The sequence below is a fragment of the Dreissena polymorpha genome, chromosome 6, assembly GCF_020536995.1.
Source record: "Dreissena polymorpha isolate Duluth1 chromosome 6, UMN_Dpol_1.0, whole genome shotgun sequence".
In the NCBI taxonomy this organism is placed as follows: domain Eukaryota; kingdom Metazoa; phylum Mollusca; class Bivalvia; order Myida; family Dreissenidae; genus Dreissena; species Dreissena polymorpha.
In genome coordinates, this window is record NC_068360.1 from 82,114,293 (window position 1) to 82,139,668 (window position 25,376).

A 25,376-nucleotide genomic window follows, 5' to 3' on the forward strand; every position below is an offset into this window, starting at 1 on the left:
TTTCACTGGGAATCAAACCCAGATCTCCGACTTACTTAGTAAGTCGGCATGTTTTCTTTACACCATGAAAGCGATAAGTTGAAGGAAAAAGCTAATCATTATGTACACAAAATATATTTAACGGATAAAAATTTTCCTACAAGTCTGTATTAACCATTTGACCCCCATGGCATGGCCAGTTTTATGCTAACACAATTGTGTTTAGTTTTACTACATTTACACGATGCTTTGCTGAATACCAAATATCTATGCAGTCAGATTCATAGATAATTTTCCACTTTTAACATATAAGGAAAACAAGATACTACAAAGCAGGGTTAATTAAATTTGGACTTGCTCACATTTTGGCAAAATGACAATTTTCCAAAACAATCAAATTATAGAACAAGAGCCCTAAGGTGCTCAACTGTGACCAGAAGTAACTAAACTATTCTGAGAGGGTGTAGTTTAGAATAATAAATGAACTTAATGAAAAATATGTAATTTGTAGACAAATTATTATTTATAAACTTGACTTTGCTTATCATTACAGCAAATGTTTTGACAAACTTTAAACAAGATGTGTTTGTGAAACACAATGTCCCCCTATATGACGTTTGACCTTGTAGGATGACCTTGACCCTTCACCACTCAAAATGTGCAGCTCCATGAGATACACATGCATTTCAAATATAAAATTGCTAGCTTCAATATTGCAGAAGTGACATTACATGATCAATTTTGACCCATATATTTGACCTTGAAGGATGACCTTGACCTTTCACCACTAAAAATGTGCAGCTCAATGAGATACACATTTATGCCAAATATCAAGTTGCTATCTTCAATATAGAAAAAGTATTCATAAAATAAGCGATTTGGGCCACATATATTCGACCTCTGACCTTGAAGGATGACCTTGACCTTTCACCACTCAAAATGTGCAGATCCATGAGATACACATGCATGCCAAATATCAAGTTGCTATCTTCAATATTGCAAAAGTATAATAAAATGAGCGATTTTGGACACATATATTTGACATCTGACCATGAAGGATGAACTTAACCTTTCACCACTCAAATTGTGCAGCTCAATGAGATACACATGCATGCCAAATATCAAGTTGCTATCTTGAATATTGAAATACTGCAAAAGTGTACATTAAATGAGCGATTTTGACCCATATATTTGTCCTTTGACCTTGAAAGATGACCTTGACCTTTCACCACTCAAAATGTGCAGCTCCATGAGATACATATGCATGCAAAATATCAAGTTCCTATCATCAATATTGCAAAAGTTATTGCAAATGTTAAAGTTGGCGCAAACCAACCAACCAACAGACCAACCAACAGACAGGGCAAAAACAATATGTCCCCCACTACTATAGTGGGGGACATAAAAAAGGAACACAATTTTAAATGCAACTTCCAGTGTTTACAAGCTTTTTTTAATTTGGCATTTTGACCGACTTTTTGACGTTATGTGATCCAGTTTCAAAGTCAGCTGAGATTACATTGGGCCAAATGCTCTGATCATCTTTCATGAAAAATGCACATAAAAAAGGCCAATTGTGTGTTAACAAGGTTCTACTCTAGCACATTAAGAAAAACTGTCATGTCCACTGGCAGCCATGTTAGTCTACAAACCGGAACCAGTTACAAACTCGACAACTGAGCTATCATTAGAATAAATATTCTGACCAAAATTTATGGAGATATGGCTAAAAATGTCACTTCTAGAGAATTTACAAGGTTTCATTATAGCCATATAAAGACAATTGCCTCGTGCTCTAGTGGATATGTTTTTTGAATAGACATAAAAATTTCGAAACTGGACTGAGCCATCATTTGAACAAATATTCGACCAAAATGCATGAAGATTGGAAAAAAAACAGTGACTTCACTAGTGTTCAAAAGGTTTCACTATAGCTATATAAGGAAAACTGCCCAGCCCTGTTACATACGGTCATTTATGAAGTTCCACAACTGTTGTCGTACGTTAAACAGTTTTCTAGATAGTAATTTCCCACTATTTTTTCCATCAGTGCAGCTTATGATCAACAATTAACTAGTCACTTCCACTTTAAACCTGTCCACTGTAAACACACGGTTTACTGTTTTGACCTTTTTATACTTTTTATTTCTTATTGCTTTTGAAATATCATCTTATATATAATGTTATAATGTTCAAATGTATCTCCAATTATATTCTACAACACCGGTTCAATACATTGAGCTGTACACTATAAATGTAGGGACTAAAATATGATGATAACATTTCTCATCTCTTCTTCTTCTTGTCAATCACTCAAATGGAAACACTGGCCCCTGTGGTAAACATTCTTTTTGATCAGCATGTTTTGTCTGCCAAACTGAAAAAAATAATAATCACAAATAAACATTTTAAAGAGAAGTGTAATGCCCCAACACTAATCTTTAGTTTCAAAACAATTGTAATGTCCAAACAAAATTAAACTAAAATACCAAAGTGTGCAAATTCAAATGCTTTTTACTTTGAGCTAATAGAGAGAGTTATACAGACAACAAGACATTTGCACATGGTGAATACTTGTGTTATTTGGATAAGGCATTACCATAATATAGTCTGAGCAGTAGTAGGACGCAATGCATGCCTCTCCAACCGCTCAACTATTGTGACTGCTAGATGATGATTTCAGCTGAGGAGCTAAACAAAAATGAGCAAGGGCCATAGTTCTGCAAAATTTGGGCTCATACATAATTTATTCCTTTAAGATGCCAATGTCTCCAATGTTGACTAGAAATGGCGCGGCAGAGACCGACGCATATCCCCACGCCGCATGTTTGACCCAGGGGCGCCCCAGGGTTGGTAATGGGGCCATGCATAGTTGACCGTATTGTCATAAGAGAAGTTCAGTATCAATTAGAAGTGAATCGGTGTAGAAATGAAGAAATTATAGTAAAAGGCAATTTTGGGTGGGCGTGGCCTATGTGGGAGGGGCACCCCAGGGTTGGTAATGGGGCCATACATAGTTGAGATTGACCGTATTGTCATAAGAGAGGTTCAGTATTAATTTGAAGTAAATGGGTGAAGAACTTTTAAAGTTATCGAAGGATCCAGAAAAGTGTCAGACTGACAGACACAGAGCGCAAACCGTAAGTCCCTCTCCTTTTTCAAGGGTAGGAAACTAACAAGTTTTGATAATAATGTAAAAATAATGGTCAAAACAAGAAACTGATTGAAATACAAAGTTAGGTCGCCCAAAGGGTGTTCACATTATGTTATATGCACAAACAGGGATTTCAGATATTAAAGGGATCAGGACCATGGATAATTAATAAACCCTCATGTAAATTTCATGTGAATTGCCAGCATTTAATTCTTACGTTCACCTACCATTACTTACATCAAGAGTGTCTTGGTTTGGGTCAAGCTTTCGTATATTGTTTGGAGGCATAGTGTAATAGCTGTGATATTTTAGGAATAAAATGAACCTGAACACAAAACTGAAGCAAATCTGCACCTTTCTAGGTATATTTTGACCTTTGACCTTGAAGGATGACCTTGACCTTTCACCACTCAAAATGTGCAGCTCCATGAGATACACATGCATGCCAAATATGAAGTTGCTTTCTTCAATATTGCAAAAGTTATGGCAAAATATTAAAGTTGGAGCAAACAAACCAACAGACAGACCAACAGACAGGGCGAAAACAATATGTCCCCCACTATAGTTCATTCCAACGCTCACGGACACTGGAACCCCGGGGAGAGTAGGAAAGCTCCACTATATATATTTCATATATAATAGTCGAGCTAAAAACCCTATTTTACTATGATTCAAGGGCCATAACTCAGGGGTGTCTGGGTCTATTTGGCCCATTATCTAACTTGACCTAGATGTTATTGCCTTACACATTTTCATGAAGTTTGGTGAAGATCTGATGACAATTGCTAGACTATTGAACGGAAAATAATCCGGATGGATTGACAGACGGACTTACTAACTTACAGACGGACGGATGGACTAACAAACTAAAGGACGGAGCGATTTTTATATGCCCTCAAAATCGCTGGTTCGGGGGCATAAAAACGACATTGTATAAAATGTATTGTATTTCTTAAACTGTATGAACTGTTATATCATACATGCCATGCGTCCCGGATTGTCTGTCAAATGTCCCTGAATTTACAAAATCCATATATACATGTACCTTATCTTAGGCTTAACTGCACCTCGAATCTGTGTATATATGCAGCGTCTCCATGACAATGCCTACCCGAATAGGCAGACTACGCTACGTGTCAAAATCGATCAATTAACAGGGGTCCTGTTATCATATTGATTGTCTCACGTTCGCTGTCAAACCGAAAAGGCGGCATTGTTTTGGTTGTTAATTGACTTATATCTACATCGAAACAAGAGTGTAACTAATGTGTGACTGTACGGATTTTAAGTTGACGATCTACCGGTACTGTTTTGTTGTATTTGTTTTATGTGATTGGTTGTATGTATTGTGAATTGATTTGAGTTGACAATCTAACGGTACTGTATTGTTGTATTTTTTATTATATTAATGTTATAAATGAATAAAGGCGTATCAACAACTACGCGTTACACACCGGTCTTAATAACAATAACGCAGTGACGTCACCATCTATGTTTAGAACGCTTACACTGAAAACACTTGGCCTGTATCTAGTAAAGGAACTAGTAATGTTTAATTTGACGTTGATAGATCAAGTTTATTTCGGATAGGCTTTCGAACTTTTGCAATTAACGATGCGAAACAAAACAAAACATACCAAAAATGCATATGTCTATAAATATCGCTACATTTTATACATGTCCCGGAAAATCGGCAAAAGTCCCGGACAATTTAACACAATGTCCCGGAATTGGTCTGAAAAATTATGGCATGTATGGTTATATGTAATTTCCATTTTACATTATCATTACATCTTCTCACGCTAGATTGGAAGTCTCTGAACTGTTATATACAGACAGATCAATCCCTAGTTTATCTTCCAGGGATCAGAAGATGTCTTGAAATCATTATGAACTGTTCCATCATTTAAAATACTGTATGAAATAAATGACAAAGTTATGGCCCAGACAAACTTCAGGTTTAAAACACAATAAGTGACCCCATGACCAAGTTTCTGACCGGGCATGATCCATATTCAAACTTGACCTATACATCATCTAGATACAATTTGTGACCAAGTTTGGGTGAAGATCTGATGAAATTTCGGGACAGACTGACGGACCGACAAAGTGGTTCCTATATAGCCCCCATAACCAAAAAGATAGTATTACCAGCAGTTGGTTTCAATGGAAATTTCTTACCAGACAAGAGGTTTGATGCAAATTGTTGTGAGGAGAAACTGGAAAATATCTGAAACAAAAATAAAGTCTTATATAATTTGAAGCGCTATATTGTTAAGTCAAATTTTAATATTTGATAATCATAATACTGCTAGCTGTCTGATTACAGAGGAGTCTTCACAACATAATGCGTTAACAGTTTTCCTGCAATAAGCAAACAGGACAAAATCAACAACACGAGTATTTATAATATATTCAGAGACAAAGATGATCCATCCATGTCTTTGGAAATAAACAAAGGGCATTTATTTTGGCCTCATTTTAGCCATGTTGATAAATATAATGGGTCATACTGCTTAGTGTGTTACAAGTGAAACACCATCAAAACCAGTGCTCCAGCTTGGCATGAATGGAAGGGCGCAGCACCCTGCCATTCAAAGATTCCGACCTGTCAACCTTGGACACCCTTCATGCCCTTTGATGAAAATGCCGAGTTGGGAATAGGGAGTTACAGTTGTAAGATCGTACGCGAATATCATTTGCCATTTAAAAGGAATCACGATGTTCAAACTTAACCTTTGACCTAGAAGTTGGCAAAGGGTTTGTTTTTAGTTGGTCGCATTTTAGAATTTACAGAGCATATTTTGCAAATCAGTGTGTGCTTAGAAGCCTTAGCTACGGAAAGAACCGCAACTCAATTTGCTAAGAACGATCACCACTGCCTGTCTGCAACAGATGACAAATGATTCTGCTCTAGCAGTGAGTGTATATACCAGCTTGTAAGACGACATTGGCCAGACTTGTGTTTATCATTAAAGTCTGTAGGTATTTGTACCATTTTTGACCTCATCCAAGATATCATTGGGACAAATCTTCGGACAAAGTTTCATGATGATCAGACAATAAATGTGGCCTCTAGAGTGTTAACAAGGTTTTACTATATAGCCATAAAAGAACAAATGCAGAGCCCACTGGCAGCCATATTTTTTAACCAATCAGCATCATGTTTGAACTCGTCCAAGATATTATTGGGATGAATCTTCTGACCATTTTTCATGAACATCGGAAATAAAAGTGGCCTCTAAAGTTTTAACAAGACTTTACTATAGCCATATAATGAAAAAAATGCCCCGCCCCCTGGAAGTCGTGTTTTCCAAGCAAATGTACCCATTTTCAAACTCTTTCAAGATATCATTGAGACCAATCTTCTGACCAAATTTCATGAAGCTTGACAATAAATGTGGCCTCTAAAGTGTTAACAAGGTTTTACTAAAGCCCTATAAGGAAAAATGCCCCGCCCCCTGGTGGCCATGTTTTTATAGCAACCATACCCATTTTCGAACTCATTCAAGACATCATTGGGACAAATCTTCTGACCAAGTTTCATAAAGATCAGACAATAAATGTGGCCTCTAGAATGTTAACAAGGTTTTACTATAGCCATAGAAGGAAAAATGCTCTGCCCCCTGGCAGCCATGTTTTTCAACCAATCAGCATCATTTTTAAACTTGTCCAAGATATTATTGGGATGAATCTTCTGACCATGTTTCATGAAGATCCAACAATAAATGTGGCCTCTAGGGTGTTAACAAGATTTTACTATAGCCATTTATAGCCATATTAGGAAAAATGCCCCGCCCCTTGGCAGCCATGTTTTTCAAGCAAACATAACCATTTTCAAACTCATCCAAGATATCATTGAGACCAATCTTCTGACCAAATTTCACGAAGATTGGACAATGCGGCCTCTAGAGTGGTGGCCATGTTTTTAAAGCAACCAAAACCATTTTCAAACTCATCCAACCGGCGTCATTTAAAAACTTGTCAAAGATATTATTGGGTTGAATCTTAAGCAATATGCATATAATAATGGAAAAAGGGCCATTATTCTTACAAAATGCTTGATACAGTTGTCTGCTCTTCTTTATAGATTGGGGTCATGTTGGTAAATAAGTTTGCAAAATATGCAAGCAATATGTTAAGGGACGTTGAAAATATTTTAGGTGGTACGCCAACTTTAACATAGATTTATCAATAAAATGAATATTTAAAATGGTAAAGGGGCCATAATTATTACAAAAAGCTTGATAGAGTTGTCTGCTCTTGTTTATAGGTTGGGGTCATGTTTGTTAAGAAGTATGCAAAATATGAAAGAAATATGCCAAGGGACATTGAAAATATTTGGGGTAGTACGCAAACTTTTAACATTTGCATGCTCACACTAACGCCAATGCTAAGGCTAACGCAAACGCCGGGTGAGTAGAATTACTCCACTATATAGATTTCATATATAATAGTCGAGCTAAAAAGGGTCTTTCTGTAAATCTTTAAGAGAACAAATTCAAAACTCAACAGGCCTTTTTATTATTAAATATGCTTGTTTCCATATATAATTTAAGGCCCTAAAATCATTCAGGATATAACTTTGAACATTTTTTACAGAAATATAATGATCTTAAAGTTCTCTGCAATGCAAAGTAATTTTTACACACTTGATATTTAAAAAAAAAATTGTTAACTTGTCCATGCTATTCGGGCCAGCTGTGCTCTAACTGCCTATGGAAAATCTTGATTATATATATATTATATATATATACCTGTTGTGACCCTTGAGATCCTTATGAAATGTTCATAATTCACTAATAACTGTATGTAAAAAAAATAGTATTACCAGATAATCGGGTTCAAAAGTTATTTCTTTCAAGACAGGATGGTTGGTGGGAAATGTCTTCCGACGAAACTGAAAAACATCTAAAACAAAAAGAAAGTGACTTCTTGTATAATTTGAAGCACTATTCATTTTAATACAATTGTGTTTTGACAGCCATAGTTCTGCTGAGCCTAAAAATTAAAAGTAGGTCAACAAAACACAAAATGAAATCCAATGCATCACCAAATCTTCAACATATCCAATTAATAAAATTAATGTTTATATATAGACGGCTTTGATACATGGCACAACATCAGGGGTGTCAAATGTCCCAAATTTGAAATCCTTATGATAAAGTCTGGAGTCTGAGGCTGTAGGTCCCTTACAGGTAGAGCCCCCCAAAGCCATAGTTCATTGTTCTTTTTATAGTCTTAGTTGCTATTTCTGGTGAGTAAAATGCAAAATATTATAAGCCAGACCACCAGTAACACTCGATGTGTAATTGTCATTTTATATAAATGTTATGAAGAACATCGATAACAAGGGCTGTTTGTAAAACATGCATGCCCCCCATATGGGCTGTCCGTTGTAGTGGCAGCCATTATGTGAATACGTTTTTTGTCACTGTGACCTTGACCATTGACCTAGTGACCTGAAAATCAATAGGGGTCATCTGCGAGTCATGATCAATGTACCTATGAAGTGTCATGATCCTAGGCAAAAGCATTCTTGAGTTATCATCCGGATTTTTTTTACTGTTTCGGGTCACCGTGACCTTGACCTTTGACCTAGTGACCTGAAAATCAATATGGGTCATCTGCATGTCATGATAAATGTACCCATGAAGTTTCATGATCCTAGGCGTAAGCGTTCTTGAGTTATCATCGGAAACCATTTAACTATTTCGGGTCACCGTGCATTTGGCTTTGACATAGTTACCTCAAAATTAATACGGGTCATCTGCGAGTCATGATCAATCTACCCATAAAGTTTCATGATCCTAGGCATATGTGTTCTTGAGTTATCATCCGGAAACCATTTTACTATTTCGGGTCACTGTGACCTTAACATTTGACCTACTGACCTCAAAATCAATAGGGGGTCATCTGCGAGTCATGATCTATCTACCTATGAAGTTTCATGATCCTAGGCCTATGCATTTTTGAGTTATCAACCGGAAACCATTTACTATTTCGGGTCACCGTGACCTTGACCTAGTGACCTCAAAATCAATAGGGGTCATCTGCAAGTCATGATCAATCTACCTATGAAGTTTCATGATCCTTGGCATATGCGTTCTTGAGTTATCATCCAGAAACCATTTTACTATTTCGGGTCACCATGACCTAGAGCTTTGACCTAGTGACCTCTAAATGAATAGGGATCATCTGCGAGTCATGATCTATCTTCCTATGAAGTTTCATGATCCTAGGCCTAAGCGTTCTTGAGTTATCATCCGGAAACCACCTGGTGGACGGACCGACAGACCGACCAACCGACATGTGCAAAGCAATATACCCCCTCTTCTTCGAAGGGGGGCATAATAAATGTTAATCCACTAACCATACAGTAAAACAACTGTCCAAAAATATATCCAGATATGTCTTTTGCAAATGAAATAATATATGCACTTAGTTTGACAGCAGAAAATGGAAATTTAATGCTACATTTTGTAGTATGTAAGATTTCTGGAAAGTAGCCAAGAGGTTACAGTGCTCCAGCTAGGCCTTAATCGAAGGGCGCCGCGCCCTGCCCTCCCGAACCTCCGCCCTGCCCCCCCGAACCTCCGCCCTGCCCCCCCCCCCCTCAACAAAAAAAAAAAAAAAAAAAATAAATATTTTTTTTTTTTTTTACATATGATGATTCATAAATCTCTTATTACATTGTAATTAGTTTAATCCTCATTGTAGACATTATATTTGAATGGTTTGATAATAATGGGAATAATACAATTATTTATAACATATAAATTAACATGCAATAGAAAGCATTCCAGAAACACCCGCGCGCTCGAACGTGCCCTTTTCACAAAATACTGCGCGTCGAAAGTGCCCTTTTGACAAAAAAGCCACCCTGCCCTTTTCAAATTCTAGCTGGAGCACTGGGTTAGGTCAGTTACCTTTTATGTCCGTGTCAGCGGATAACCAATCAGACAATAGTAAAACAAGGGACAAAATTTCACAAAACCAGGTTTTCAATGTAGAAAAAAGTCTGATAGAGGGAGACAACTAAAACTGAACTGATTGTTTATAATTAACCCCCTTTGTTTCAAAATAAATATATTTTTAGTTGTGGCGACCTTGACCTTGGAGATATTGACGTAATTCTAAAGTGCAATCGTCCCACGATGGTGAACAAATATGCCAAATCATTTTTAAGTCTCACAATGTATGACATAGTTTTGGCCCGGACAAGCTCTTTTATGGCCATTTTTTACCTTTGAACTCAAAGTATGACCTTGACCTTGGATATATTGACGGTATTCTTTTGAGCGACACACCGTCTAATGATGGTGAACAAATGTGCCAAATGATTTTAAATTCTCACCAAGAACCACAACGTTATGGCCCGGACAAGCTTGTTCCGTCCGCCCGCCAGCCGGCATTTGCCAATCTAATAACCCATTTTTTTCTTTGGAAAACCTTGTTAAAAAGACCAGGAAAAATCCATACTAAGCACACATGCCCGGCATGCCAATGAAGCAATTACAATATTTGTTCACACCCCCTTAAAACAAATCATCGGATTTACACTGATCTAAAATTCAATCCTGAATGGCTCAAATCGGGATTTCCAAATAATCCGGACAATTAACACCCTTGCAACATGCATGGGTTGCTAAGTTACTAAATGTCCTACATATAACAAATTCAGAATTTGTGTACCATCCCACTCACATAAATAGCAATTGCAAGATGATGTCCATTACAAACCTGTTTGTTATCATTCTGACCTTTTTGTACTTCTATAGTTTTTCAAATTTTAATGTGATTAAAGTGCAAACACCTGATTATAGAAGGTATACCTAAGATCATATTGCTTGCCATGAGTAATAATCCAACAGATTGGCTTTGTTTGTATGCCAATAGATAGAGCTTGCACATTCTTTTTCAATATGTGGTTATGGACAACTGTAAACATTACTTCATGTATTTTAAGGTGCCTTTGCATTTTTTGGTAAATTGACAAAATAAAACAAGAGCTGTCACCATAGGATGACTTATGCCCCCTATAAATGCTTGATAGAAGTTATGAGCTTTTCCGAAACCTAAACACAGATTTCAAAACCTAAACGCGGACCCCAAGTTCAAGGTCACAGGGGTCAAAATTTGTGTGCGTATGGAAAGGCCTTGTCCATATACACATGCATACCAAATATGAATGTTATATCTCAAGGGACATAGAAGTTATGAGCATTTTTCAACATCTAAACGCAGATTTCGAAACCTAAACGCGGACCCTTACTTCAAGGTCAAGGTCACAGGGGTAAAATTTTTGTGCGTATGGAAAGGCCTTGTTCATATACACATGCATACCAAATATGAAGGTTATATCTCAAGGGACATAGAAGTTATGAGCATTTTTCAAAACCTAAACGCAGATTTCGAAACCTAAACGCGGACCCTAAGTTCAAGGTCACAGGGGTAACAATTTTTTTGCGTATGGAAAGGCCTTGTCCATATACACATGCATACCAAATATGAAGTTTATATCTCAAGGGACATAGAAGTTATGAGCATTTTTCAAAACCTAAACGCAGATATTGAAACCTAAACACGGACCTTAAGTTCAAGGTCACAGGGGTAAAAATTTGTGTTCGTATGGAAAGTTCTTGTCCATATGCACATGCATACCAAATATGAAGGTTATATCTCAAGGGAAATAGAAGTAATGAGCATTTTTCGAAACCTAAACGCAAAGTGTGACAGAAATACGGACCGACAGACGGACAGTCTGATAACTATATGCCCCCTTTTCTTTGAAAGGGGGCATAAAAATTGTTTCAGACTTGCACATTTTTGTTGCAGTTATGATATTTGTGAGAAAACAGTTATACTTAACATTAACAACCTGAAAATGATAAATCGTTGCAAAGCAAAACAATTGAATAATTTGGAGTTCTGTTGTCGTTTTTTGTGACACTACGAGCTTTGCTTATAGAAACTAAAAGTATAAAATATTGTATGAGCATGGATGGCCGTCTTAGCGTTAGACTTTTACTCCAGAGGTCAGTGGTTCGAGCCCAGATGAGGATTACTTTTTCTTTTAATTTGTTCTTGTTTTTTAATTGAGCTTTTTAGATTTAATGTTTACATTTATAAATATAACGCATTTAATGACAAACTTCAATACATGCCATAATCTGTTATAAGGTCCCTTAAATACCAAGATGAGTATCAAGGAACCTGAGTGAAACATTTTATTTTATTTCGGATATATACAGGACTGCTTATTGGAAACAAAAAGTTTGCTCGATTCTTGAATGACTTACAAAAATGTTTATCAAATCAAGTAGGTTCGTTTATTCTTCGTCTGTTGTCCCATCTCGCCAACAGTCAACCAGCTCCCTCCAGGCTTGTCAGTTCCAGGCGAGTCTCTCTAGCTGCCCCCATTTTGGCCCATCTGCTTAGAATCTGCATCCAGGTCACGGCGCCAGGTGTTACTGTATTTGAAATAAAGTAGGTTGGATGCCATTAAATGTGACTTTAAACACCATAATGACAGACAAAATAACAGGTTTATTTCCCTTCAATTAATAACAAGCAAATTCATTGAATTGATATCCCCCGCTAATTAGCTTCTGGACACAAAAGTGTTATATTTGACACTCGGGTAAAAAAGCATTTTTTTAGGTTCCAAGGGCCATAACTCCGTTATTAACAGATAGTGTACAATGCCATTTGGCATGCATCATCCTCTTATCTATACATATACTCATACCAAGTTTCAATGAAATCCACCAAAGCACTTCCAAGATATGGCTCCCAACACAAAAGTGCCGGATGGACGGAAAGACGGGCAGACAAGGCCAAAACAATATCCCTCCGCCTATTGCAGGGTGATAACATGAATGTAAATTAAAGCCAGCACATATATGAATTAACTGCCTAGATGGGTGTATTTAATATAATTTAGGGCTTTACAATACTTACTGATATGTGAGCATATATTTACTTTTAGTAAATATAAATAAATGTAACAGTAATACTTACACACTTGTGACTGTGAGTTTATACATGTAACTAAACTTCCTTTATAATTTTATAACAGTTTTTTTATTCCTGCCATAGTATAAAGAAGTCACTTGCTCAATAACACATTTAAGCATGAGCTGTTTTTTTAAATCTGCATACATAAGAAAACATCGAAAAAAAACACAAGAGGAGCATGTATCCGAAAGTAAATTACGTCCGAAATCAGGCAAGTTAAGCATGCGCGAAATTCACCAAAACATCGATTAAATATGGTTTAAACAGAATCATATGTAAAACGTGAATGATAAATTAAACATTATCCAACAAAAGCATGCAGCTTTAACCAAAAAAACAACAGCAAAAATCAGCAATATAGCGATGTTGTTGAATAACTCGGCGAAGGCTAGCAAGAAGAGAATTTTCCAGGGGAAACAACTAAAAAGTAATGCAAACGGATTTAAATGGCTCATGCACGAAAGTTTATAATATAGCAACAACACATGATTTAGCTATAGAATTAGAATGCGAAAGATTTTTTTTAACTATTACTCGAAGATTCCTTAACTAAATAAAATATCAATAAAAGTTAAAACTTTGAGTTTGACCTACTTAGCAATCAATGGTCAAAACAACCTCGAAATAGCTTTTTCTTCATGTCAACAATACAATTGTTGAGTTAATGTTGACGTAATAATAATAATGCTAATACTATCCATATTCTCTACCTAGAATATTCATCATATTAAAATATCCAATAAATGTAGTATATATTTCTTTTCACGCTAACAATTCAAGATGGCTTACAATCGGTTTTGCTTGGGCATGCGCATTGCAAGCCTATTTGGTTTGGTCCCGCCTTTTTCTCCATATATGGTCATTTGAGCTTGTGGACGGCCGTGGACCATCCACCTACAGTTATATACTTAGTTTCTCCATTTGTATCGGACCGCTTTACTGCGCTTTCCACTTGTATTTATTGTCTGCGCTTCCTAGTCACCCGTATATTGTAACAAAACAATCAACTGGTCTATACTAGAATATATTAGCGGAAAACTAACGTCAGCCAAAAACCTATAAAAAAACATGTCGCTTTAAATCTGAAAACATATAAAAGTCGGATTAATTTTAAACTTATGGTAGCAAGAACTAGAAAATGACATCTACAGCTGGAAGCACGGCCGTAAATAGCCAATATTCTGGACAACAAAATGGAGTATTGCACCAGAGACTTCATGATTTTAAAACGTTTTTATACAATGCGGACAACGGGACTTTTCTCGGGCGTACTGGAAAAAGCTGGGGTAAGTTGTTACAGTTATAGCGTGGGACATGTTTTTAACGTTTTAGCCGGTCGATTTATGGTCATTCTTCAATAGCTTTTTAAATTTTGCCCAGTTGGCACGCGTTTCACAAAACGATTCTATTGAAATTATTTCTTATAGACCGTTCGATTGTCACTGCGTTCATTCGGTGTTTCTGCATGCGTGCACAGAGTGATTTCAAAATGTCTACGGTGGCATAGAGGGACATTCACTTCTCTTTTTTTCGGCGTAAGCTGCATAAGCCAGCTTTTCACCCTGACTTGACCTTTGTAAGTGTCCAATAAAATTCAAATAAAATTTCCCGCGGCTAGGTACGAATGAATACACTTCATTTATTCCATTGGCTGATTTGAGTATACCACCAGAACATTGGAAACATATCCGCGTCTTTGTACCACTGTTTTACTGTTTGAAACAATTTTATCTCTAATGAAAAGGCTTAATAGATAGAACAGTTTTTAGATGGTCGCTTTAGCGACCGTCTAATGTGCTTGATGTAAAATTCAGGTCGATACGGCCTGGGTATGATTAGCCCAATTCCCGCTTACACTACGCGCGAAGAAAGAGTTGTATAATTTATGCAAGAGGTTTGAGTTCTCCAATTATGTTTATTCACAAATGGAAACATTATATTAATATCGTGTTAAATGCAATAGTTTCGAATGGTGTTTTATAGAAAAGAATAAAAAAAACAATGATCGTATTGCACGTGTCGCGGAGGAGATTGTTTATGAATGATTAAAATAGTCCACTTTCTGCTGCGTCTGCGTGACGTAGTATTTTCGCTCATCTCATTCATAAATCTGAGGCTGGCGATAAACAAAGGGGAGTCCGGGTGAGAATTACGCACTAGTATAAGGTTACGCTTGTTTATATTCACAGGTCTCAATTAATAACACGTTGACCACGAGTTCAACAATTATTACCGGGATACGATAGACAACATAAAAATGATTTATTATCGCTGAAACTGTTAAAAAACATTTAAATATAACAAGAATATTATCTAAAAAATGTAGTCTTGCTGTTTTGAAATAAGGTTTGGAATTTTGGTTTCTAAATAACTTAATTAAAAACAAAAGTTTAATTATAGTGTTTTTTTACTTTTAGTCGCATATTTACCGCATTATAATGTGTGTTATAATAGGCAAACCATACATTAGTAAAATTCAATCTGCCTTCGCACATAGAAGGAATGGGTCAATTAGGTGCTGCGTTTCCTTTGCTTACTTCAGTTAGAGGTCAATTCTTTACGTAAAAGCAATCACAAGGCCCCGGCTTCAGAGGAATTGCGGAGCGTTCTTACATAATTAAAGTCGTAGTCGCATGGTATTTGCGTTTAGCGTCCTATTTGGTCACGTGGTTCTTTTTCGCGGGTGTTTTGGCATTCATGATATGAGGCTATTAATAGATGCGCCTGTCGATAAACAAAGGAAAGTTTACGGGCGATAACAACGCAATAGATTACGCTCTCACATACAACTCAATGACGTAGTACAGGTCGTAAATTGAGAGATTTGGGAAAAAGTTGACGCTTATTTATATTCTCAATTTATAAAACGTTGAACATAAGTTCAACAATAACTTCAGCGATACGATAGACTAAAAAAATCATAATCGCTTAACCCGAATATAACAAATAATTTATAATAATAATACGAATGACCTGTTTCATAACCTCGTTGAAGCTACTACATCGGGTATTTCTGGAAAGCGTTCTTGGTTCTCAACACATAGCGGCGATCTTTTGTATTTACGGGTGCTAGCAACGCAATAGTAGAAGCTTAGTAGAAGGGTTAGCTTGTTTATATTCACAGTTCTCAATACATTGACAGTTGGATATGAGTTCATCAATTACTCAGGCATACTATAGGCAACCTCGAAAATGCTTTATAATCGCGAAAACAACTAAATATATTATATTAAATATATTTATAACAATACATGTCTTTTAAAAATGTAGCCGGCGTTTACGCCGACTTTGAAATAAAGTTAGCAATTTACTTTTCTAAATAATTGAATACAATTAAACAAAAGTTAAACTATTGTGTTGTGTTTTTCACTTGTAAGCTGCATATTCACCGCATGAAATGTGTGTTAGCATCGTCAAACCACACATTAGTGTGAGTAAATAAAAAATATACTACGGGAGAGCACTTCATATGTGTCCTCATATGCCTTGTTATGAGTATCTTTCTTCATTATCGAAATATATCGTATGTTTATATTTGATTTAAACGCAGTTTTCTTTCGTCACATTTAAATCACACGTCAATAGCGCCGTCATGCGAAAATGGGTCTTATGCGTTTCGGCAAGCGTTTGTTAAACCCAACATGTGCTCTTGCGCAGTCAGGCCATAGGCGACGCTGTTCGCTTTAAAATCACTCAATATGTTATTTTTCTCCTTACCAGAAGGAGGGATAGCTGAGTGGGCTATTTATATGAAGGGCGCATATGGAATAAGACCCATTTTCGCATGACGAGGGTCATTACAAATCTCATTGCGAATTGAAAATCCCACATTTAAAAACAATGCTTTTTGATACAAAATTGAATTCAAAATAGCAAACTTGTTAATAATGGCAGCCTATCGACGCATTAAGGAATGATTTCCAGACGTGCTGACCAAGTACGGCAAACATTGTGGTATGATAATTAAACGATTTTCTCTTATCGTGACACTATACTATTTCGCTAATGATTGTTTTCTCATCTTGGAGGCGAAATTGAAATTCTGCGAGATGGATTGTAACGCGTAATTGTAACAGGGCCACAATTTGTGTCGTTTGAGCATACAGAGAGTAGTCCGGAATTTCTTACACTGAACAGTGCTACATCCTTTGAATTGAGCACATACGCAGTGATGTAGCAAAAATTCAGAGGTTGTATCTCGAATCAGCTTATTAAATATTCGAAAATATTCATGCGTATCTGTTGGCGTTATGTTAAAGTCACTAAGATGAAAACTGAAACAGCTTCGCCTAAAAGCGCATTAGTGCTCTATACCTATGTTTATGTTAGCGTTGTTGACACCGTGTGAACTGCTCGGGTAACAAGAAATATGTTAAAAGAAGATATTCAGCAATATAATTATGGTATGTCAATAATAGATTCTTAATGTGTTTTCAACAATACAATGATAAATATTATTTTTAATAAATTTAACAATAATTATTCCACCATATTGCCTAATGTACTAAAGTGATATTATGAGCATGTAACAGTTTATAGGTGTCTATCGCAACCGTTGATTATTTTTGATGTTTCTACTTCATATACACTTATAGTAATTAATGCAGCATCAACATACTAAAACAATATACCAGAAAGAGAAAAATAATGCATTTGAATATTAACCGTACTTTCGTTTGACAACTGATCATGCGTTTACGAGTTGAACCTAAATTTAGTTTTAGTGCAGATTTGTTCATACGACACAAAGACACAATATTGTTTTACGGATCATTTCGGCTTACAGGACTGGGTGGGTCACGTAAGAATATCGAATATAAAATATATTTTTATAAACAACTGGTAGCAAGGTGAGTTGCAGATAATTGATCAGTAACCACATTTTAACTAACTATTTTGACCTGTTAATTCTTTTCAGCTCAATTCAACAGTGCAAAATGCCCATAATATCACTTTAAGCATGAGCACGATGATTCTCGATACTGTTAATCATCGAATCAAATAGCAATGCCCGACAGACCACTAAAACAGGTTTGTTCTCGTGTGGCCGGTTGACTCATGTTTAAATTTCACTTCCATTCTTCTTTTGGTTTTCTGTTTTGTATCTATAGGTTTATGACCAGCAATATGTTATAATGTAAAATAAGCCGCGAAAACTCCCCGTAACATCCCGTACTGCGTGTGATGCAGCTAAGAACTGCACAGAAAAAGACATTCGCTATCCTTGATCTCATTCATTAAACTATTTACGCCGTATATCTTTTTTAAAGATATTTCTTGTTTAAATTGCTCTCCTGTTTTTTCTTTCTCGTGGCCACGACATAGCTAACTCGTGGCCACGAGATAGAAAAAAGAGGAGACCAAAACTAAATAAAAGCGGAGTGCAATTAAAAAAAGAGCGGTGCAGTAAATAAAGGCAGAGTGCATTAAATAAAAGAGGAGAGAATTTTCGTCATCTCGAGATCCCGAGTTAGTCAGCCAATCAAATTTTGCGTAACATGTGTAAATATTCTGTACGCATATATATAGCTGGTCAAAGCAGGCAAGAATCTTATATAAGTTCATATAACATAACATACTACTATTACTTCTACTACGACTGCTGTTGTTGTTGTTGCTGTTACTACTACTACTACTACTACTACTACTACAACTTCTACTACTACTACTTATAAATAATTTAAATATATGCTATTTAGTAACATTATTGTATACATGTAAATAAAATGTAATCTTATTTAGTAACAATATTGTGTTTAAAATTTCATTTAATTTTTTATAAAAAATACGACTTAGTTATTAGCAACAGAGTTTAGTAACAGTAGCTCTATTGTATACATATAAATAAATGTAATCTTATTTACTGGTAGTAACACATTTTACATTTTATACAAAATACGATTTAGTCATTAGCATCAGAGTACAGGTGTACTAACTTTGACACTCACAAAACTAAGCTATAAATCAGCTGACTTGTGTATGTAAGGCATACAAGGACCTCAATAAATTAAAAGGTTAAAAGCAATCATATGGCTTTGCTTGTGTGTGCTATTTTTCAAGAATGATCCAAAGTTTAAGAGATGCATTAAATCAACCATAACACTACTGTAAGATCTATTACATGCGAAATACACTGCACTATTTCAATGTTATGTTAATTTTCTTTTTTACATTTTAAGAAAGTTTTTTAGATCTATATTGAATGACAAAATTGAAGAATTTTAATAATTTTTATGCAGCTGAAAAAAAAATCTGCCTTTTTGCTTGTTGAACTTTTTAGGTATGTATATTGAAATCTCTTCACGAGTGATTATGAGTGATAATTTTAGGTAAATAGCATTATATAACATAGATCGTTATTATTGTTGATGATAAGTGATAAATTAAAGTATATAGCATTCTATAATATAGATCGTTATTGGTGCACTATGTTATCTTGTGTTATCACAAGTGAATTTAGCATATGCAAGTTTCAATATTTACAGAGACGTAGATAACCGATATCTGTTATCTACGGTTATCTACGTCTCTGATATTTATGGAATGCCAAATCAGCCTTTTGTTGAAAAAGGGGTGAAATGTTTGGTCAGTTGGCCTTGATTTGAGGCATGTCTGCCTTTTTATGAGTCAAGTTGTCATTATTTTAGGTAAAGTATTATTTACGCTGAGTCCAGTTTTCATTCTGTTGTGTCAGGTACCAGTTTAAGTAATCTTAGTATTGTGTTGTGGCAATTGGTATAATGAGCAGTACATTTATCATACTGGTTGGGCAAGATCAGTCCACAGTGTTGTTGTTTTTTCAAAATCGGGTCTGGTATCCAGCCCCATTCGCAATGTTTAAAAGTATATATTTTTCCCAAATGCAACCTACATATTCCCAATTGAATGTTTTCAAAAGAACAAAAACTTTTTTTAGATCAACATTTAGTTTCTCTCCCATCCAGCTCTGTAAGTTACAATTTATTAAATATAATATTAAAAACACTTTAATTATCATTTTTGAAGTATTTGTTAGCAAAAAAACGACAAGACTAATTTCCCAATTTTGGTCAAAATGCCGTGATTTTCCCAATCCAAAGGGACCTGGCCCCATTCCCAAAATGGTGAAAAACTACTGGTCCCAGATTTCCCATTAGGCAAAGTAGGCCCTGCAACTTTTAGGGGCCCCATGAGACCATGGCCAAATATTTTTTCCATATTTCTTTGTGGATAAAAAATTGAATACAAAAATAGGCTTATCAGGGACAACACTTTCCGCTCTATGATAATTTTCGTTTAAGAAAGTCTCTTTTTAGCAAAAATCAAGTTTAGGCGGAAAGTGTGGTTCCTGATAAGCCTGTGCAGACCGCCCAGGCTTATCTGGGACAACACTTTAGTGACTTTACACACATGCATAAAACCCCCTTTCAGTGCGATAACCGAATTTTGAAGGCCTTTGCAAACAGTTTGGATCCAGATGAGACGCCACAGAACGTGGCTTCTCATCAGGATCCAAACTGTTTGCTATTCTGATAGTATTCTTTGAAAAAAATCGAAGAAAATGCTATTTTTAGAAATTCAGCAGACGACATTTTAGCAGAAGACAAATTTCCCAGCATTCAAAGGGTTAAACCCCCTTTCCGCAGAGCCAGGTTCATATTTATTTGGTTAATACTATCTGGTGTTGCTATGGTAACAACTTCTTAAACTTGCCCTGACCCACAATAAGGTAATAACTCCAAAATACCTGACATCAGAAGGTGCTTTGATTGAAGTGCCATCAACAGGCTGTCAGATAGATCTCTAAAATAATATGATCTTTGTGACTTAGACCTAAAGCTGACAAGCTGTGAAGTTGTCAAAGGATTTAATATTATATTATAATCTTTGAAATGCATTATTGATAATATTAGAGATGTTAGAAAGGTGAAACAGCCATCTGCAAAATGATGTTATGTTTAGATAATAATCTATGATGTTTAGATAATAATCTATGGGCATTGTTTGTAATATGAGAAATGTGTGAAAGTTATTTAAAGAATTTCCTAATAATAACATACAAGCAAGTGGCATTATATTTCATAAACAAATGAAATTGTAACAACCCTGAATACCCAATGGCCAAATATGGACAAGATTAAAAAACATAAAAAGTATGACTTTACCAGAACATGAAAACATACACCAATAAACATATATTCAATTGACATGTGACAAACAAAATAAACCTTTTCAAAATGAAATGAAAATATTACTATGGAAATTTGAATAATTTCGGCTAAGAAAAGAATGTCTATGATTTTTATTTTTAGCTTACCCACGATATTGTATATTTATTTTAGATTTTTATGACCCCTTTCGAAGAAAAGGCGGTATATAGTTTTCGCACTGTCCGTCGGTCAGTATGTCACACTTTTCGTGTCCGCTCTCTAATTCAAATAGTTTTCATCCGATCTTTACCAAACTTGGTCAGAAGTTGTATCTAGACAATATCTAGTTCAAGTTCGAATATGGGTCATGTCGGGTCAAAAACTAGGTCACGGGGTCACTTAGTGCATTTCAATAACTTCTATCAAAGCGTTGATTGGGGGCATATGTCATCCTATGGAGACAGCTCTTGTTTAATGAGAAATTGTGGTTAAAAAAATATAAAAAATGACACCATAAAGCACGCTCACATTTCATTAAATAAATGAGATTAACATTTATATAACAGTATTGGATTAACTAATGTTTAGATATGCATGTTATGACTTTTTAACCCTTAAAGCGCTGGAGCTGAATTTTAAAGGCCTTTGCAAACAGTTTGGATCCAGATGAGACGCCACAGAACGTGGCGTCTCATCAGGATCCAAACTGTTTGCTATTCTGATAGTATTCTTTGAAAAAAAATCGAAGAAAATGCTAATTTTAGAAATTCTGCAGAGGACATTTTAGCAGACGACAAATTTCCCAGCATGCAAAGGGTTAACTCGACAAAAACCATTTTGTAGTGTATTCTGAACTTTTCTTTAGCAAGTTGTATCTCAGAATATTTAACTTTCCTATGATTTAATGATAATTTTGTTTACATAGGATACACTTTAAATTTATACTGACATTAAACGTGTATCACATCATTAAATCATAGAAAATATGTATACATTCTCATATACAAATTGTCTAAGAAAGATACAAAATACATGTACCACCAAGTAATCAATGAGATAGGATTTACTTGATTGCCAAAGAGCATAAATTTATCACATCGTAAAATCATAGAAAATATGTTTACATTCTCATATAAAAATTGTCTAAGAAAGATATAGAAAACCAACCAAGTAATCGATTAGATATTATAAGGTTTACTTTATTGCAATTAAGAGCATTGATTTATTTGCTGGATTGCAAGTGGGACAGGACAATGAGGCCAAACAAATTGGATTCACTGTTTAGCGTCCGGGGGCGGGTGGGTATTCTAATGTCTGGCCGGAGAAAAACAAACTATTGACAATGTGGAAAATAAAGTAATAAACAAGTATAAAAATGCCAAAGACCGACCATATGCGGAAAACAGCTACACGTATGTGTTTTGATAAAAAACTTATTCGTTATTGCTTGTTAATGTTTACATCGATTTAAAAGACACCAGAAACTGATACCATACAGAGTTGTAGCGTGGCCAAATTGATTGTTACATGAATTGTAAAACAATATACAATAAGGTTTAAAGCTTGAGGTATCATCCCATGTGTGTTCAGACAAAACCATGGAAAGTGGCAGAAACCTTGGATATTTTCTCGAAATTTTAACATTTTATAATACAAAAACACTGTAAGGCCTCAACAAAGTTATCACTTGTATAACAGATTCTTGAACAAGCGAGCAAAATAGAAAAAAGTATTTAATATTTTTATGAAATCAAAGGCGATGGAAGCTGCTCAAAATAGAAAACTTACTTTGTCCATATTAATTGACAATTTTTGACAAACACAATCAAAACTTAATAAAATTGCAATAATGAACTCTTTTAACAATAATCTGGCGCAGTAATGGTCCTTGAATTGTGTTTATTAAGTTAAAAACTACCCGTAACTTGTGCAAATGTCTACGGTCACTAAAGGGAGAATAAAAAGTTTTTGAACCAGTTCTGCCATTCTGTCAGTTTGGCTTTAAGGATGATTGTTGAAGCTCGCAGTGGTGTACATGTAGTGCATATGGTGTCTGCCTTTACAATCGAGAGGTCACGGGTTCGACCCCCACTTTGGGATCGTTCTTTAGATTTACCCCATAGACATCAAGTACTGGTTCTTGTCCCAGGAAATGCACTCGAGACTGTTTCAAATTAGCCTTAGGCTTTCTTTGCAATGAGCTAAAATAAATAGGTTTAAACTATGATTTATTTTCTTTCAAGATTGATCTATTTCTAGCAAAATTTGCAACATCATGACACTTAATACTAAGAATGTAATGAAAGAAAACATTTCTTTAACCCATTTATGCCTAGTGGAGACTCCCATCCTTCTAAATCGGAACAATTTATTTCCAAAATTAAGGATGTCTAGTATATTTATTTCTTTATTTAGAATATTTCTTACAGAAATTCGTTTAAGCAAACAGCGCAGACCCTGATGAGACACCGCATCATGCGGCGGCTCATCTGGGTCTACGCTGTTTGCCAAGGCCTTTTTCTAGAAGCTAGGCATAAATAGGTTAAAGCAAAAATAAAAATCAATTTTATTTCATTTTATGTTAGCAATGAAGCTACCTTTTAAGAGATGTTGCTCTACACATTAGACATATTTCTAATTACAATGCAGGGAATCGTATAACTGCTGTCAATGTTTTTATTGGCATATAAAGCAATTACTGTTTTCGAATGCACTTTGAAGTGTAATGTTGAGTAAATAATTGATGTTTTAAAAGTTGTTTGCGCATAAAGCCTGATGCAGTGGGCGGTGAGATAATTTACATCATATTACTTGTATATCTACATTAAGCTAACCCTTAAAGTTTCTGTAGTGTCATTTAAATATTCTTGGTTGCATTTAGTTATTTAAACACCCTTTAAAGTGGCTTTGGAAGTTTATCTTTATATCTACATAAAATATAGAATTGTTATCAATTTTCACTAAATCAAACCTTCAAAGCAAGTGGCAATTTTCAGCTAACCTGATGATCGTTATTGAATTGAAATACACTGTTATACAATATATTATGCTCATCATCATCATCATCATCATCATCATCATCATCATTACATCTTCAGCTTTACTTTGACCGGTATAGACATTGGGCAAAATGAGAGACATCGACAAAGGGATGCTCCGTCTGCCAGATCTTTTGTGAGCTGCTATGAGTAGCTCATCCATGGGGAGGGACGTCCACTCTTTCACATTGTCCATCCAGCTTTTCTCCATGGGGAGAGACGTCCACTCTTTCACAATGTCCATCCAGCTATTCTCCATGGGGAGGGACGTCCACTCTTTCACATTGTCCATCCAGCTATTCTCCATGGGGAGGGATGTCCACTCTTTCACAATGTCCATCCAGCTATTCTCCATGGGGAGGGACGTCCACTCTTTCACATTGTCCATCCAGCTTTTCTCCATGGGGAGGGACGTCCACTCTTTCACTTTGTCCATCCAGCTTTTCTCCATAGGGAGGGACGTTCACTCTTTCATATTGTCCATCCAGCTTTCTCCATTGGGAGGGACGTCCACTCTTTCACATTGTCCATCCAGCTTTTCTCCATGGGGAGGGACGTCAACTCTTTCATATTGTCAATCCAGCTTTTCTCCATGGGGAGGGACGTCCACTCTGTCACATTGTCCATCCAGTTTTTTTCCATGGGGAGAGACGTTCACTCTTTCACATTGTCAATCCAGCTTTTCTCCATGGGGAGGGATGTTCACTCTTTCATATTGTCAATTCAGCTTTTCTCCATGGGGAGGGACGTTCACTCTTTCACATTGTCAATCCAGCTTTTCTCCATGGGGATTGACGTTCATTCTTTCACATTGTCAATCCAGCCTTTCTCCATGGGGAGGGACGTCCACTCTTTCACATTGTCCATCCAGCTTTTTTCCATGGGGAGAATCGTTCACTCTTTCACATTGTCCATCCAGCTTTTCTCCATGGGGAGGGACGTTCACTCTTTCGGATTGTCTATCCAGCTTTTCTCCATGGGGAGGGACGTCCACTCTTTCACATTGTCCATCCAGTTTTTCTCCATGGGGAGGAACGTCCACTCTTCAACATTGTC

General features: G+C 35.9%; 1 protein-coding gene and 1 long non-coding RNA gene across 3 annotated transcripts in view; one reads left to right on the plus strand and one right to left on the minus strand.

Annotated features, from left to right (window-relative positions):
- Window positions 1-72: 72 nt before the first annotated feature.
- Window positions 73-13,730, minus strand: LOC127834369 (uncharacterized). Of its 2 annotated transcripts, XR_008027877.1 has the most exons (6): window positions 13,157-13,730; window positions 12,436-12,606; window positions 7,965-8,044; window positions 5,315-5,363; window positions 2,579-2,670; window positions 73-2,356 (listed from the first exon to the last, which is right to left on the minus strand). It is a non-coding gene; the product is annotated as an uncharacterized LOC127834369 (long non-coding RNA). The 2 variants fall into 2 exon arrangements; XR_008027878.1 differs by lacking the exon at window positions 2,579-2,670 and having other exon boundaries at window positions 13,157-13,727.
- A 356-nt stretch (window positions 13,731-14,086) lies between these two features.
- LOC127834365 (sodium/potassium-transporting ATPase subunit beta-like) overlaps window positions 14,087-25,376 on the plus strand; it is a 35,808-nt gene continuing 24,518 nt past the window's right edge. Inside the window, exon 1 of the mRNA XM_052360140.1 lies at window positions 14,087-14,439. Coding sequence (XP_052216100.1) covers window positions 14,292-14,439 — 148 coding nt within the window. The 5' untranslated portion in view covers window positions 14,087-14,291. The remainder of the gene's footprint in view (window positions 14,440-25,376) is intronic.